Source organism: Leopardus geoffroyi, chromosome B4, assembly GCF_018350155.1.
Source record: "Leopardus geoffroyi isolate Oge1 chromosome B4, O.geoffroyi_Oge1_pat1.0, whole genome shotgun sequence".
NCBI classification, from domain to species: Eukaryota; Metazoa; Chordata; class Mammalia; order Carnivora; family Felidae; genus Leopardus; species Leopardus geoffroyi.
In genome coordinates, this window is record NC_059341.1 from 123108616 (window position 1) to 123126790 (window position 18175).

At 35.7% G+C, this 18175-nt stretch overlaps 1 protein-coding gene across 1 annotated transcript in view; it reads left to right on the top strand.

Annotated features, from left to right (window-relative positions):
• Positions 1 to 18175, top strand: part of LOC123590768 (PARP1 binding protein) — a 74249-nt gene that overhangs the window by 35004 nt on the left and 21070 nt on the right. Inside the window, exons 6-9 of the mRNA XM_045464242.1 lie at positions 571 to 725; positions 10907 to 11090; positions 14629 to 14807; positions 16747 to 16828. Of these exons, the coding sequence (XP_045320198.1) occupies positions 571 to 725; positions 10907 to 11090; positions 14629 to 14807; positions 16747 to 16828 (600 nt within the window). The remainder of the gene's footprint in view (positions 1 to 570; positions 726 to 10906; positions 11091 to 14628; positions 14808 to 16746; positions 16829 to 18175) is intronic.

Genomic DNA, 18175 nt, shown 5'->3' on the forward strand with positions numbered 1-18175 from the left:
TTCATCTTTGATAGAGATGCTCTTAAGTATAGCCATCATATACATAATTTTATCATTGTAGAGGTAAGGCCTTTTGAACTACACATGATGAAATAATCCTAAAATGTGAAAGCTAGATAGGACGTAGTGATTATTTAGTCTAAGTGTTTAAAGTAAGATAAGGCTTGGAAGAGTTGAATTAATTGCCCACCCTTGAATAAATCAACACAGTTGATACTTAAAAACCTTTTGATCCATATAAAAACTCCAGTTTAACCTATACAAGAATATATTTCTACACTAATATTTTATAGTCAGTGATATTCTCTTATGAATATATTCTTACTCTCTTAGTTTTCTAACTTGGCTCCCCAGTCTCCACTTGCATTGCCATCACCCCTGCTGGCATGAATTTTGCATGGCATCTGTTTCTTTAATTATTTGCTTCTGAATCAAAGTGGCATGAATTGTAAAAAGTGCTTACTTTACCTCTATACCCAGAAATAATATAAATGCACCCAGCTTCATAAAGTTTTATTTTTAACTTACTAAATCATTAAACATAACTAAATCATTTGTTTTAATTCATAGGTGGCCACATCATTTATTAGGACACTAGAGCTTGGAGGGAAAGGATATGCACCATCACCATCTGATCCTTTAAGGGCACATGTAAAAGGATTGTCTAATTTTATTAACTTCATTGACAAATTAGATGAGATTCTTGGAGAAATACCAAATCCAAGGTAATGACTTTTCATAAATTACAAATGTTTGTTACTAATCTAGCTTTAAAACTTATAGAATCAGAGGTAGATTTGAATATAGGAGCTATTGAAATGACCAAAGATCAAACCAAACAGTAGGGAGAAGAAACAAAATATCTAGATGAATAAATTATAACCTCATGACCTGTCCCTCTAGTTTCTGCCTATCTTTGATTCTAAAATTTTTGCCAAAGTCAAATGGCATGTTCAATTAAATTTGACTATAGAAGAGGGATTTCTGTTTGTCTTTTTCTGGAATAAATAGATTTTGGAGGACTGGACATGACTGAATAGATCATTTCTTTAAAGTTTTTATTTAGCAATAAAGGAAACTTATGCCCGGAATGAGTAAGGAAATTGATAGAGATATGATGTAATCTATATTCTACTTCCTGCTACTATTTTTTCCTTTTCTTGGGTGTAAATCTTTAGTTTATCTGGAATTTGTTTTTATATTATATTGGAAGTAAGATCTTCGTATCTGATAGACTCCTATTTATAATATATGCATCTTGGATGATAAGTAATTTTGAGAGTAATTTGGTGGGAAACAGAAGTGCATTGTATATGTTAGCAATCATGGTAGATCACTGTCAATTTGGTTGGTATGCTTTAGCATTGTACTAATAAAAAGAGCTGGTATTTATTCAACACTTTTTATGTGTCAGGCATTGTATTAAGCTCTTTGTGGGGGTTATCGTTTGATCATTACAGCAGCCTTACATTATGGGTACTGTATATACAGCCAGTTTAGAGAGGAAGAAACTGAAGCACTGGGACTAAGTAATTTAACTCAGTCACATTGTTATTTAAGTAGCAGAGCTGGGATCTGAACTCAGTTCTGAACCTGGAACCCATTCTTTTAATCACTATATCTTATTTCATGAAACTTCTTTTCATTGTAAGATTCCAAGAAGGATTTTTTTCTTAGGATTTTATTCTGAATTACATCCTTCTGTCTTCTTTGTGGATATCCATTCCAAGGAAGTAAATTTGGAAGAGGTTTTTTGAATATGACTTATAGTCAATAATAGTGACATCTTCTGAACTTTCAAATATATTGGCTGGCTGTTTCTTCTGAGATCACAGATAATTTAAAAAAATATTTTATTTTTAGCAAAGCAAATATAGGTATATTTTGTTAAAGTCAAGTGGCATTATGGACTTACAGTAAAATAGTCCTCTGCAGATGAATTGACTTATGTTTTTTTGTTTTTAGATTTACCTCATTTAAATGAAATTTTTATTCAGCTATTTGTTGATTTTTTCAGTTTTAGACAGTATTAACTTCCTATGCCAACCTCCCAGCCCCCCTTTTCTGTCTTCTCCCTTCTGTTAGGCACACAGATACACACAGACTTCGTTCATCCTTCATATCTAGTTATACTACAATTTCAGCTTGTTATGTTTTAGAATTTTTTTATTATGACTCTGTAAATACTGCCTACACCTAAGCTATGTGATATGCTGTGATTATACTTCCTTTCTTGTATAGATTTTTTTTTTTTAACGTTTATTTATTTTTGAGACAAAGAGACAGAGCATGAACGGGGGAGGGTCAGAGAGAGAGAGGGTGACACAGAATCTGAAACAGGTTCCAGGCTCTGAGCTGTCAGCACAGAGCCCGACGCGGGGCTCGAACTTATGGACCGCGGGATCATGACCTGAGCCACCCAGGCATCCCTGTTTTTTTTTCTACAGTTAATAATTATCTACTTTTTTCTATTGCTTGACTTCCTATTTTATTACAGATTCTTTATCAAGCTTTCCAATAAAACTATACAATTTCTTCTTATTAGACCTAATAATAAGGTTATCTATAAGTTCTGGGTTTTGCCCTTAAAGACATTCCTTTTGGAGAATGCACTGTCTTCTTCTTTTAGTTTGTACTTTTGCTTGTTAGGCCTGTTTCACAGTGGTAACTGTGAAGTTTCATTACCTTACGAATTTTCTTTGCCTCTGCCTTATTTTCTGAATCTCATGACTTTATTTATTTATTTAAAAAAAATTTTTTTACATTTATTTATTTTTGATAGAGACAGAGCACAAGTGGGGGAGGGGCAGAGAGAGAAGGAGACACAGAATCCGAAGTAGGCTTCAGGCTCCGAGCTGTCAGCGCAGAGCCCTACACGGGGCGAACTCACAAACCGGGAGATCACGACCTGAGACGAAGTCGTAAGCTCAACCGATTGAGCCACCCAAGCGCCCCATGACTTTATTTTTAATTGATAGACCCCTTATTGGTGTACATGGCTTTCTGAGAAAAACAGGAGACAAATATTTTTATTGTATTCTCTCATTTGTTTGAATGTGATCTTACATCATGTTTTATTTATCTAAAAGTATTATATTTTTAAGATTATTTTTATCTGCTTCCTGGATTGTCTTTGTTGTTATCTAAGTTGAATGTTTTCTTTTTTGTTTGTTTTGCAATCTTTCATGTTAGAGGTATTCCTAAAATGTATGGTGATTCTGAACAGCCCTTCCATCATATTTCAGAATGAGACTCTATAAAGCTGATTAGTAGTTCTGTACAGTGGATTTCATTATAGTCTGGCATCCAGTTAGTTCCTTTGTTGGGGATTCTCCCAATGTCGGTAACTATAGGTCTTTTCTTTGGAACTTACCCCAGAATTTACACAGTGGCATCCTTTAGTCTCCTTCAGAAAGCTGTAAGTCTAGCTAGTCTAGTAATATTCTGGGATTTGAAGTCGCATAGGAGCTGATGCTCAGTCTCCCAGTTCAGTCTGTTGACTTTTACTCAGTAGTCTCTCTGTTTTCAGTTCCCATTGCCTTGTGGTCTAGAGCTCATCTGGCTTACTTTCTTCGGAGTGATCTTGCTTTCCATGCTGAGGGGAGGGAAGTGCACTGGCCTGACTGCTCAGAATAGGAGAAGAGATTGAGGCGTCAAGTGTTCTGATGAAGACTGTCAACCAGTTCTTATTTGCAGCCCCTTTATCATAGTCTTCAGTATTGAATTCAATATCTGAGAATTTCTGGAGTCGCTTCTTATTGGAATCTCTTTTAGCAGTTACATATGTTTTAGCTTTCTTTGTTCTGAGTAGTCAGCTACCACATGTCCGTCTGCTTTTCATCTTTCCATCCTTTCATTGTATGTCTCTGCTGTCATCTGCTATTGTCTCCTCTTCCATTCTTTTTCTTCGTGGATTTAAAACACTTGCATTTCTGTCATTTCTCTGCAGCTTTAGGAGGGAGCAGATATAAATGTGTATGTTCAGTCCACTGTAGTTTGTTATAATTGCATTCCCTTTGGAGGAATGTCTGGTTTGGATAAATTATCTACAGGATAGAAGTACATTTTAGAGGCATCTAGGATGAGGCATCTTAAATTCTTTAACTTATCAGTGAGATTGTGGATATCCTGTCTTGTCACAGTGAGTAATTCACTCTGTGTTCTTGTGAAGACACTGAAGAAGTAGGTGTCCAAGTAGTGGGTATATTCATGTGGGTGTCTAGTGCCCTAAGCGATCTTTATTTCTTCTTTATGGTGACATTTGTGTATACTAAGTATATATTCATTTCATAATCATAAAGAATTATTAAAAGCTAAAACCATATATCCTATTTATGCAATAGGAGGATGTACAGAGGAAAGGACAATTGCCTTATTTGTGGGAGGCAGGGATAAAGGGTCAGGAATACTTACCTGGGTGGCTGTTACAGTTCAGCTTAATCTTGAAGTATGGACTTGAAGGAGTTAGAGGGACATGGAGAATGGGTGTGATATGAAGCCCAGATGGGGAGAAGGGAGGATATTTTCTACAGTGGGGATAATATGAGTAGCCTATTGGGACATTGTTTCATTGGTTATTCATTTTGTCTTATAATTTCAACTTCTACTAGTACTTTTGCCACAGTCCATAAAGATTATAAGAAAAAACAGCAAACGATCTTCTCTGTTTTTGTCAATTCCTTCTCCTTCCTTTTATTTTTTTGATTTTTTTTAAATCAATTTTCTAATGTTTATTTTTGAGACAGAGGGAGACAGAGCGCAAGTGGGGGAGGGGCAGAGAGAGAGAGGGAGAAACAGAATCTGAAACAGGCTCCAGGCTCCTAGCTATCACCACAGAGCCCGATGCAGGGCTTGAACTCACAAACTGCAAGATCATGACCTGCACCGAAGTCGGATGCTTAACTGACTGAGCCACCCAGACGCCCCTCTCCTTCCTTTTATAACTGAGATTCTTTTTTTTTTTTTTTTTTTTAATTTTTTTAACATTTATTTATTTTTGGGACAGAGAGAGACAGAGCATGAACGGGGGAGGGGCAGAGAGAGAGAGGGAGACACAGAATCGGAAGCAGGCTCCAAGCTCCGAGCCATCAGCCCAAGGCCCGACGCGGGGCTCGAACTCACAAACCGCGAGATCGTGACCTGAGCTGAAGTCGGACGCTCAACCGACTGAGCCACCCAGGCGTCCCTATAACTGAGATTCTTGAAAAAAAAAAATGCTGTCCTTTATTCCATTTCCCAATTCTAATTATTTAATATGTATTTCTCACCAGACTGTAAACTCTGTGAGGGTTTTGTCGATTTTCTTCACTAATATCCCTTAGAGTTAACATGGTTTCTGGCACAGAGTAGACACTCAATATCTATTTACTTGTCTGTACTTAACTGGCTCACAATCATTCACTGTTCCACTCTATTGAAGCTATTCTGCCAAAGATCACTTGTGATCAGTTTGGTATGGTCTTTTTTGGACTCCAAATGTCCTTAAATTTGATCATTTTCTGTTAGAACCCTTTTCCCCATACTTCTGAGATTTCATTCTCTTATTTTCCATCTACTCCTATAAATTCTATATCTATAAATTCTAAATCTATATTTCAGTGGGATCCAAACCTCTTTCCTGAGTTTCAAAAATACATCTTTGTCTATAGGTTGTGACCTCAAAGGCAACTAAAACTTAACATGTCCCAAACTAAGTCTTCATCTTTCCTGCAAACCTTTTTCTCTTTCTAAAGTGCCCCAGCTTTTTGAAGCCTCTCTTTCTCAAGCTACCTAAGCAGAAATCTGGAACATATCTTAAACTCCTTTTTTCTCCTTTCTCTATCCCTTCTGCCACCAAGATCCATCAATTTTTCTTACTTAACGTTTTTGATATTCTTTCTTCTCATCTCTATTCCTGTAGCTACTATCTTATATTTCCATTTTGTATGGAAAGTCTGTTTTCAGATTTTATCCTTTCTTGCCTGAACTTCTTCACTTCTCTCTGAGTTGTTCTTTTTCCTCCAGTTTTGAGTTGCCCCATTCTGCTGCCCTCACTACTGCCAGTGGTCTTTCTGAAACAACGAATGTTACTTCCATGATTAAAATTCTTCAATGATTCATATTAGGTACAAGATAAGACTCCAGAAACTTCAGTATGATATACAAATTCTAAATGCTCTAACTCCTGCCTGCATCTTTCTCTAGCCTGTCTCTCAACCTTAAAACTTAGAGATAAAAATGTACTTAACTCTTGTAACTGAGTAGAATAGGGTGGAGGTAGTAGGGAAACACAGTAATCTTTGAATCAAAGGGAGGATGGCAAACAGACAGGGAAGAAATGAAAGAATCAATTCCTACACTTCCCTCCCCATTGCCAACTTTTCATCAGGCCATCTTAGCTATAATTTGGTTGTATTTCTACATTTTGCCAGTAGGTGCCACCATAAAATGCATATACTTTCCTGAAAAATATCTTAAATTAGGGGTTTCAGGTTACATAAATTAGTTCTCTGTTGTTCCAATATTTAATGGAAACAAATTCCAATTTGTTTAATGGAAGCAAATTCCAATATGTATTTCAAATTTATGACAACTTTTAAATGTATACTTGAGTTATACTTATTGGACTAACTATTATTCATTTATAGAATGTTAAATCTAGTTGAAATTTTCTGGTCCAAAATTCTAATGTTACATTTTTTATCATTTAAAATATTCTAGAAGCACTTTTGATATATCTTATGTAGCACTTTTAATCATATTTAAATTTTAAAAATGTGTTTTAGCAAATAGCTTTCTAATTCTTGGAGATAGTAGAGGAAAGCCAATCCATACAGTAAAGTAAGAATATTCAATAAATACACTGAAGTATAACCATCCATTTGTGTTTTACTGCTTATTGTTCTCCTTCATTCACAATATTTTGTTACAAGCTTGGTGATTTAATTGTTTTCCCTCACTAGTTTTATTTTTCTCTTTCTGCCCCAGGGCTTTAATTTGATACATTTGGTAGTCAGTAAGTACAGTTTATCTCTTTTTCACCTAAATTCTTCCTTTTTTTTTTTTAAAGTTTATTTATTTATCTTAGAGAGAGAGAGAGAGAGAGAGAGAGAGACAGAAAGTGTGAATGAGGTGGGACAAACAGGGAGGGAGAGAGAGAGAGAGAGAGAGAGAGAGAGAGAGAGAATCCCAAACAGGCTCCACATCATCAATCCAGAGTCCAATGTGGGATTTGAACTCACGAACCGTGAGATCATGATCTGGGCTGAAGTTGGATGCTTAACCAACTGAGCTACCCAGGTACCCCTAAATTCTTCTATTGATGTTTTTCCAGAGTACTCATAATGTATCTTCTGGGATGCCTTCGTGAAATACTCTTTCTTCACTTACCTCCCCACTTTCACTCCCTTTATACCTTTAATATCTCACTTTCTCATGTGGTTAATTGTGACCTCTTAAAGAGAAATATTTTATTCATTGTATCCCCATTGCCTAGCACAAATATCCTGGTGTCATTTGAGTTACAACTTCAGAGATTCCAGGCTCTAGAAGCAAGAGTCTGGATTATACTACCATGTTGCTGAGCAGATTTTTGAAGAGCTAATATTGGGCTCTAATAGAGAATGTATAGCAAGCAATAGACTAGTCACAGCACTAGTGTTTGAGGTATTTTTTACCAAGGTCAAAATGTTGAGCTTGGCAAGGATCTGAAACACAAATCTTACACACTTTTTCCTGATTTAATTCAGTCAGGGAATTATATCATCTTTAGAAGGAAGGAATTGAGAAAAGGAGGCAAAGGTGACTTTTACCTAATATCATTAAAAACATTTTTTTTGTTATTGTAGTTGACATTGCAACACTCTTTCATGTTTTATTATCCTTTTGAATCTTACAAAACTCTTCCATTAGATTATTTGCCAGAAGAGGCACATAGTGTTGTGCTTTCATTTCGGCTTCATTTCATCCAATTACTTTCTGTGCTTTTGATTGAAAATCAAGGAAAAACCACTGAAAAAGATAGTGATTGTATATATAAAAGAATTCTTAGAGTTTACTCAGACTTCTGATGTCAGGTATATGGCAGGTTAGGTCTCCTGATTGAACCTTCCCTTGAAAATAGTTAATAATGCTGGATACATATCTTTTAAATACTTTTTGAATGCGTTGATGAATAGGCATTTATAATAAAAATACTGGCCAAAAACTAGGGGAAGGAAGAAAGTCAAAGAGGGAAGTCAAGAAGGGAAGCCAGCTTTTATTTTGAGAGTATTTGGTGATTTGGAAAGTCTGTTCTTATGCTGGTAAACTCTGAGGGAGCAGGGACAAAGCCTAGGGACTGTCTAAGATGAGGAGTCTGTTGGGACATCCACACTCACAGGGCTACCCACTCTGTGTCAAATGAACTGAGAATAAAGGCTTTAACCTGATAAAGGGTTTCTATACAGACCTCCTTACTGGTAAAATGTTTTAACATTCTATTTAAGGTTTAAGATAAGGTAAGAGTTCCTACTCTTATCATTTCTTTTTAGCACAATATTGTATGTTCAATTCAGTGTAGTAAGGCAAGATAAAGAAATAGATGTAACAATTGAAAAGGAAGAAATAAAATTCTGTTTGATGATAATATGATTGTATATGTAGAAAACTCCAGAAATCTAAAGGCAAATTATTCATATTAATAGTAGTGTTTAACAATGTTGCTGGACACAAGGTCAGTAAACAATAAGCAATTGTTTTTCTATGTCATCACCAAATAGGAAAGCAATTTTTAAAAAGAGCTTCAAAAAGATAAAATACATAAAATAAATCTAATACAACCCTTACTAGTTCCTTCTCCCTCAGAAGGTTCAGACTCAACGTGAAATTCTCTGGTTGCCTTCTCCCACCCAGGGCTTTGTGTCCTGATCAAAGTACTGCTAGAGATTTTTGCCTTCAGGAAAACCCATTCATTCTGCTTGCGTCCCATTTGTAGCTCCCAACTTTCTACTCCAGCTCTTGTCTGTTCCTTTTTTGGGGGAGAAATTAAGTGGTATTTAGAGATTTCCCCCTATTCCTGCCAAACTCAGTGAGATATTCCCCCAGGGTATTTAGTCTACCACAGTGTAAGTGGAAGGTGGAAAGCTCCTAAGTACTTTTGTATTGCAAACGGTATGAATAATCATAAAATATGTATCTTTTGTCTTATTGTAAAAAATTTTAGATTGTCGCATGTGATAGTGGTCATATCAATCATTTCTTCTGTGTGCCAAGTATAAACTGGTAGTGTAAAAATCAGCATTCTTCCTTTCTCAAGAAGCTTTTTCTTCCTTTTTTTTTCTTTTAAATGAAATGTTTCCCAAGCTTATGTGGTTGTTAGAATCACCTGTGGTACTTTTAAAACAATGCAGCTATTCAGTACTCTTTTCTGCAGTTTGTGATTCAACAAGGTGGGATCTGGAGTTGATATTTTAAACAAATGCTGAATATGATTCTGATAATTAGGCAAATTTGGGAGACACTGGTCTAATCATACATTAAGTGTCTCTGCAATTTTCTTCTAACTTTCCATCTCTATTTGGACCAGCTATTTGATTGTAAACAATCATATTTCCAGTGTTTCTTAGGAAACCTGGCTTCTTCCCTAAAACATAAAACCTGGCAATAAGACAGCATGGATTAAAACTTTAATTCATAATTTCCTTTATGCCACTATAAAAGTCACAGAAAAGTTTGAGGCACCTGGGTGGCTCAGTGGGTTAAGCTTCCAACTCTTGATTTCAGCTCAGGTCATGATCTTCCAGTTCTTGGGATCAAGCCCTGTGTTGAGCTCTGCACTGACAGTATGGAGCCTGCTTAGGTTTCTCTCTCTTTCCCTCTCTCTTTTTCTCTCTCTGCCCTTGCATGTGCATGGGCACACACTCTCTATTTCTCTCTCAAAATAAATAAATAAACATTTAAAAAAAAAGTCACAGAAAAGTTAAACAGCATACCCCAGGTAGAAGGGGGTGGGACAGGTGTTATTTTGTGCTCAGGTAATCTGACTTTATAGCCAGGCCATACCACCTTCTCAATCAGCACTGCACAACCTTTCCAGGGATAGCTCTAGGAATGGAGATCTCCTGACTTAAAAAAAGAGCCCTCTTCTATTGTTGGACACCTCTAATTTCTTCCTTGTAATAGATCAAACTCCTTTTCCTATATATTTCTCACATTTTTTTAGGTCAGCCTTCTAGAGCAGGAACTGCAACCTAAATTCATTCAGGCTCAAGCTTAGTATAAAGAAGTAATTGATTTCAGGTTTTTTGAAACACTTGTCTTTTGGACATAGTTAGTTGGTCCAGTCTCTGGTTTGCTTTAGATCAGTATTAACTAGCTTAATTTCTGCTTCCACGTATAACAATTCTCATATTAGAATGTAATATCATGCTTCAGGTCAGTCCTCACTACCTCTTTCCTAGCTCAGGCACTCTGTGTTCTTGGACAAGCTATTTAACCTTTTTGAGACTCAATTTTCTCATCTGTGATTTAAGGATAATAATAGTGAATGGATTTTAAGATTAAAGTAATGCAAGATTCTAGGTATAAATTGAGAGGTAGTGTTTCTATTACCTTGTATTTAAAGATACATATTTTTAAGTATATTATGTGTGTATAACTGCACCTGAAACTGTTATTATGTATCATATATAACTAAAATATTTCCCTTCAGCTTTCAGATCAAGGAAGAAATAACTTACCTTTATTGAAATGACTTGCTTTCAGAAAAACTTCTAAATTTTGTTTCTCATGGTTATCATCCTTTTCTTAAATGTGTTAGTTTGATTTATAAGACCAATGTCCTATTTTTTGAAAAGTGTTGATTCACTCTGAGAAGTATATTTTCAAGCTTATAAGCATATTGTCATTTCTAATACTATTGTAAGGGTGATCTTATTTCTATTTTCAGCATTGCAGGGGGTCGGATACTCTCAGTGATAAAGATGCAGCTGATTAAAGGCCAGAACAGCAGGGATCCTTTTTGTAAAGCAGTAGAGGAAGTAGCTCAGGATTTGGATTTGAGGATTAAAAATATTATCAATTCTCAACAAGGAGATGTAATTCTTGGTACCACTGATATCAGTCCTGCAAGGGTAATGAGCTTTTTATTTTTCATTATTCTTCCATACAAAACATTATCGCTTCTACTTGTTATAGAAATGGTTTACTATTGCTACTTAAGTCATAAGCATGTGTTTCCTGCGTTTAAGATGTTGAAAATTTAAGTTTCTCAATAGGATTATATAGGATTATGTTCAACTTGAGTAAATCATAACATCTTTGGGCCAATTGTGTGTATTTGTTAAAGAAGGCATTGGATAATCTTCACTATCCCTTGTAGCACTAGAAGTTTATAATTCTTAATGGGTATTAAGGTGTTTTGTAATGTTTTTCAATAATTACTCTTATGAAACCATTATTTTCCCATTTACTCAAATATAAAATAAGAACCAGGTTTCTCTGGTTCTGATCCCTGTACTAGGTACTCTGGAACAGCAAGAGAAATGGTTTCTATTCAGTTTATTTTTCTTCAATAGAATTTTTAAAATCTTTATGATGTGTTCTTTTCTACCTCTCTTACCAGCCTACTGCAAACATTAGGAATTTCTCTTATACTTAGAAATCTTTTAACTATATATTCCCAGAATATTTACCTGTTTCTTGTTTGTTTGTTTGTTTGTTTTTAACATAGGGAATCAAACACTGTATGGTACAACAAACTAGTATTATAGGAGAAATTGTCTACCATGTTTTCAGCTCTAGAAAAGAATTTTGGGGAATGTGTTATAATCCATTTATTGCAGTTTAGTTACTCAAGCAACAAAAGCTCTTTTTCATTAGGTATGATTGTAATAATCAGAGCATGAAGAAAGACTTTTGCTTATTTTTTATTATTCATCTGTTTATTCACAGAACCATTTTTAGTTATTTTTCGGTAACAATGCATGTTTTTACATTAACTTGAAGGTGGGACATAGGGGAGATAGGGGAGATTCTGGGTTGTTGCCCCTTGTGTGCCTCATGTGGTTGTCTCATGTGTGTTAATACTTCCTGTGACTAGCTTGGCTCAAATGAGAACCACGTTATTACTATTAGTCTAAGTCAGGTAATTAAGAGCACCAGTCTCTCCCATTTCCTGTCACAACAAGTAAAGATCCAACCTGGTTCTTAATTTTACGTGTTCAGTCAAATCAGAAATCTTTGAAAAATACTATCCAATAATTCTCAATAAGTTAATGTTAAACAATGTGGACTTCTCTCGCTGGTACTAATGAAAACTCTATGTTAAGCACATATATTGTGATAAGTCATTATTATTGTGATAAGTGCATACAATGTGATTAGTAATCATTATTGTGCTAAGCAGTTTGTTAAAATTCCAGTGCAGCTATACAGGTTAGTTTGGTCAAGCCAAGTAGAGAAAGGAGGCCAAGACCAAGTTGATGGAAGCTGAGGGAAGTGGTGCAGCTACAACAGATGTCTCAGAAAGGGTGACTCTGATATTTAGGCACAATGTCCACCATGCTGTATGGGTTAGGCATTTTACCTAGTTTACCCCTATTTTACCTACCCCTATTTTACCAGCGATTTAACTGAAGCACAGTGAGGTTAAGGAACTTTCCCAGAGTTATAAAGCACCTGCTACTAGTAAGTTGGTATCAAACCCAGCTAGAGATATCTTCAGGGTTTGTGCTTACATGTGTCCGTGTATAATATTATATTATCATATATTTTCCCTTATTCTGTGTAGTCACTAAGTTTTTCTAGCTCTCCTCTTTTAATCTGCTTTTTTTCTTAAAAAAAATTTTTTTTAATGCTTATTTATTTCCGAAGGAGAGAGAGACAGAGTGTGAGTGGAGGAGGGGCAGAGAGAGAGAGAGAGAGAGAGAGAGAAAGAGAAAGAGAGAGGGACAGAATCCGAAACAGGCTCCAGGCTCTGAGCTGTCAGCACAGAGCCCGACGCGGGGCTTGAACCCACAAACCGCGAGATCATGACCTGAGCCGAAGTCGGACGCTCGACCCACCTGAGCCACCCAGGCGCCCCTAATCTGCTTTTTTCTTTATCTCCACTGCTACTATCTTAGTTCACTGCTACTACCGTCTCCTTTTCCAAGCTGGACTATTACAGTCTCTTTTTTTTTTTATTTTTTTTTTTTAAATTTTTTTTTTTTTTCAACGTTTATTTATTTTTGGGACAGAGTGAGACAGAGCATGAACGGGGGAGGGGCAGAGAGAGAGGGAGACACAGAATCGGAAACAGGCTCCAGGCTCTGAGCCATCAGCCCAGAGCCCAACGCGGGGCTCGAACTCCCGGACCGCGAGATCGTGACCTGGCTGAAGTCGGACGCCCAACCGTCTGCGCCACCCAGGCGCCCCTATTACAGTCTCTTAATTTGTGTTCCTGTCTCCAGACTTAGTAACATTCTTACCCTAGAATATATTTTACACATTGCCATCATTTTTCTAAAAATCTTAATAGAATCATTAATGTCCTTGCTTAATAAAGCAAAAGATTTTAACTCTGTAACAGACTGACTTATAATTTCTTTGCCAGATATACAAAGCTTTCCCACGTTCATCCTGCATAACTCTCTCTGTTACTTTGTTCTTTAGTTATATCATGTTACCTCATCCTTCAAAGTACCACGGTCTCTCCTACCCCTATGTGTCTCCTCCTCTATGAAGACATCGTTGATTCCTGAGTAAATTGTTCACTACCTTTTGTGTGCTCCTATTATGCCATGTATATCTTCTGTTAGAAATGGCACTTAAGGGGGTGCATGGGTGGCTCAGTTGGTTAAACATCATCTGACTCTTGATTTCAGCTCAGGTCATGATCTCACGGTTCCTGAGATCAAGCTCCCATGAGCCCCGTGGTGGGTTCTGTGCTGACAGCTGCAGAGCCTGCTTGGGTTTCTCTGTCTCCCTCTCTGCCCTTCACCTGCTTGCATGTATGCACTTTATCTCTCTTTCTCCTTCTTTCTCTCCTCTCTCTCCTTCCCTTTCAAAAATAGATAAATATTAAAAAATAAATAGCCCTTAGTACTTTGTAATGCACTTGTTAGTTACTTTCTTATTTTATGTAGGAGACTATGGGTTCCTTGAGGCAGCGGTTTTTACCTTTGTAGCCTTAGCTTCAAACACTGTGCTTGGGACTTGGTGTGTACTTATGAATGGATTACTGAGTGAATGAATGTGAACTCATTTTTAATTTTTGCATTTGAATAGATCTTTATGGCCATCTGTGGGGTTGGTATTCAGACCATCTCTCTTTGGTATAAAAAAGAAAAAAATATACAGGGAGATTAAGTCATGAGGCTGGGGTCACATAGCTAGATAGTTACTAAATTTTCTGACTTCAAGCCTGAATGTTATTTTGATCAGAACCAATGTCTTCCCTGATGATACTATTTTCTATATTCTTTTGTGCTTTTGGAAGGTGATAAGATTGACTTTGGTATGACTTGAGGGAGAAATATTACATGCCTTAAAGCCATTTCCCATGGCTGATTTTTTTTATTACTTAAACTATAAGAGGAGGAGAATGGTGGCACAAGAAATGGAAAAGAATGACTGGTTGACCCAACTTAGGTGATTATTACATTTACTTAATATTATTTTTTGTTCTAGCCAAAATCTTATGCTATAAACCATGGTACTGCATACTGTGGCAGAGATACTGTGAAAATTTTACTAGTTCTTTTGGATGAGGAAGCAGCCAGTTTGCCTACCAAAAACAAAGCAGAGCTTTTATATGATGATGAAAACACAATTCATCATAATGGGATTTCTATTCTTACACTTTTTAGGTAAGTATTGTGGAAGTTATATGTATGTGAATGTTAACTCTAGTCTATAAAGGGAATGTTGAAAAAATACCTCATTAAGTAAAAGGAAATACATGCTATGGTAAGAAACTTGGAGACTACAGAAAAGTGTGAAGAGAGAAGACAAAAGTTAAAGGGAGATTGAACATTTGGATGTGAGAAAGTTGTATATAAAAGCGTAGTATCTTCTGAGAGTATGACAGGTATTTTTGGTTTTGTTTTTATTTTTTTTGTGCTTGTTTTTTGCTTTGGAAACATTCATTTTCTTTGTCGTGTATGTCAAGAACTTTGCTAACTGCTTTCACTTATATTAGCTCTCATAGCAACCTCTTTCAATAATATCCCCACTTTCTAAGTGAAGAATTAGACACTTGAGAAAGAGAAAGATGAAGTAATTTGCCTAAGAGAGCACAGTTAAGCAAGTAGCAAAAGTGTCTTGCTCCAAAACCTAAGGTCTCTCCTCCAAGGATTGTGCTGTTCTGCGTGAGAACCAGAGAGAGCATATACACCAAACTTAAATTGGAATTGATATCTCTTGGTTCTTCCTCACATTATGAAGACAAACACCTACTAAATTAGTGTTAGTATTCTATGCAAGACATTGATATGCTCCACTTTTAACAACAACTAGGTCAGACGTTGTGTAGGTTGATGATATTTTTCATTAATGAGCATTCATTTATAGAAACGTGTAAAACTTTAGAACAACGATTTCAAATTGTATTTAGTACATTGTGGAGAAACTTTACAAAGTCATCCTACTTGTTTGGTCTTTTCTATTTTTCTCTTCCCTTTAAAGAGAAACTTTGCAATGGTCTGTCATTCAGTGTTGTCCTCCAATTTATTTAAACCCTTTTCACCAGCTTTCAGTGATTATTCTTTTATATCTGGGCATGATATAATTCTTCCATATTCTACCTCAAAATTGTCCAAATATTTTCCTAGCAATGAAAATTTATCACTGGTTTATGAAAAAAGTATAAAGGAACTGAACCTTTATTTTGTGTTCTTTTACCTTACTTCTGTTCAGCACAGTTTGTTTTTTAGGTAACATCATAAATGATTAATTTTTTTCTCAGATTCAATTCTACCATTTTCGTAGAGAAAGTTATTTTGTGTTTATGGAATTTTTTTTTTAAACAAAATTAATCCCTACATCCATTTTAAAGAAGTATTTTTCTCAATCATGTGTCCAAACATATTTCAATTGTTTATAGCTACCTTAGTATTTACAATTGTCATTGTGCAGACAAGTACCAATTCATGGTAAAGTGAATTTTTAGTGGTCTGCATTGAAATGATAAAATTAAGGACAATGTGGTGTATGAATATAAGTCAATGTAAGGTTATAAACGAGTGTTTCTTAGAATAGACTATTCTTTATTCTTATATAACAGTCTTTTGAGTTAAAGAGGTTATGACTCTGGCTCTATTAAGCCAGAAAGGAATTTATTGAGGAATCCAGGTTTGTCTGGCTCCAAAGCTCCAGTGTTTCTTTCTCCATTGTGCCTTCTTTGACCGTCCTATTTCTAAACTGTATTTTTCTCTTGAATTCCCCTGCTATGGCTCTTGTCCTTTTTTATTTTAAATTTTAGTTGTGTGGGTATCTTATTTCCTGTACTTTAGGCTTCAGGATGCCTGAATTCAGGGCAATGAATGAATCTACTTTCTGTCCTTCATAATATCTTACACAGTACCTTACATATATCAGAAATTCAAATATGTAGTGACTATATTAATTAACATAGCAAATTATTAATATTTAGAACTTTCAATAGTAATACTGACACTTTTATTTAGTATTATAAACAACAAGATTTAGTTGTCTTTTTATTTCATTACTGCTTTGGGGTAGGGGAGGGGCAAAAACAAGTTAAAAACCTACTTTTGTTTACAGATTTTTGCTTTTCTTTGGACATAGATCTCCCACACAAGTGAATAATTCATCAATGAAACCCCTAAGAGAACGCATCCATAAGTCAATGCACGAGAAAAAAACTAAGGTACAGTTTAATGTACTGTCATAAAAATGATAAAAATGTTTTTTTATTTGTAGAAGATATAAATATAGAAAGTTGATCTGGATGTTATAAATATATATCATACATGGAACAATAGGAATTGAATGGAAAATGAGTTATGACATTGACATACTGAAACTTTCCTTTTATACAACCTAGGCTCATTGTTCTTTGGCTTAGTCTATATGCTGGACCTAAAAGAAGGGAAGGAATAAGCACTTGCTTTTGTAAGTGTTCAATAAATGTCTTTTCAGTGAATGAAGGGGAAAATGAAGAAAACATGGTTTTCTCATCTACATTACTCACATTGTATTTTTTATTTTTCTTAATGTTTATTTATTTATTTTGAGAGAGAGAACAAGGCAGGAGAGGGCAGAAAGAGAGGGAAAAAGAGAATCCTAAGCAGGCTCTGTGTAGAGCCCAACATGGGGCTCAATCTCATGAACTGTGAGATCACAACCTGAGCCAAAATCAAGAGTCAGATACTCAACCAACTGAGCCACCCAGGCACTCTTCATTACTCACATTTTAAACTAAATCTTGAGAGACTATATAAATTCCATTTTGTTCCTCTCTGAAGATATTATGGCAGACTATAATTAATTGTAGATTAAGACATGGAGAATATTTCACATTGTTTCTTGACTAGAGCTATTCTTTATATCTTTATTTGGTTTGAAATAAGTTTTCCTGTCCTCATTTCAAATGTTTGTGCCAGTAAGTAGCCAATAATGTGTTTTTTAAGTGTTTAAAATTTTCTTGGTCTTCTTTTTCTTTTTTCCTTAATACATTTTTTTTCATGTTTATTCACTTTTTGAGAGACAGAGACAGAGTGTGAGCAGGGCAGGGGCAGAGAGAGAGGGAGACACAGATTCCGAAGCAGGCTCCAGGCTGTGAGCTGTCAGCACAGAGCCCGATGCGGGGCTTGAACCCATGAACCATGAGATTATGACCTGAGCCGAAGTCAGATGCTTAACCGACTGAGCCACCCAGGCACCCAGGTCTTATTTTTCAAAAAGAAACCGGTCTTAACTCATTTAGCATACACTCTTCTGTGGTTGGGAATTCATTCATTTGTTCAACAAAATTTTCATGTCAAATTTACATTTACCCTTAAACTATCAGTTATTCATCTTGATACAATTTTAGGAACTGTGATTTGTATGCTGTTTATATTCCCATTTGGAAAGTTAGTCCCAGTTCACAAAACTTTTAGTTATCATCAGTTTCATCTACATACTCAAAACCCATTTAGTTTATATTAATAAGTCTTGTCTTCTTTTGGTTGTTATTAGTTGTTAGTACTTAATACCTGTAGGATACATCAGA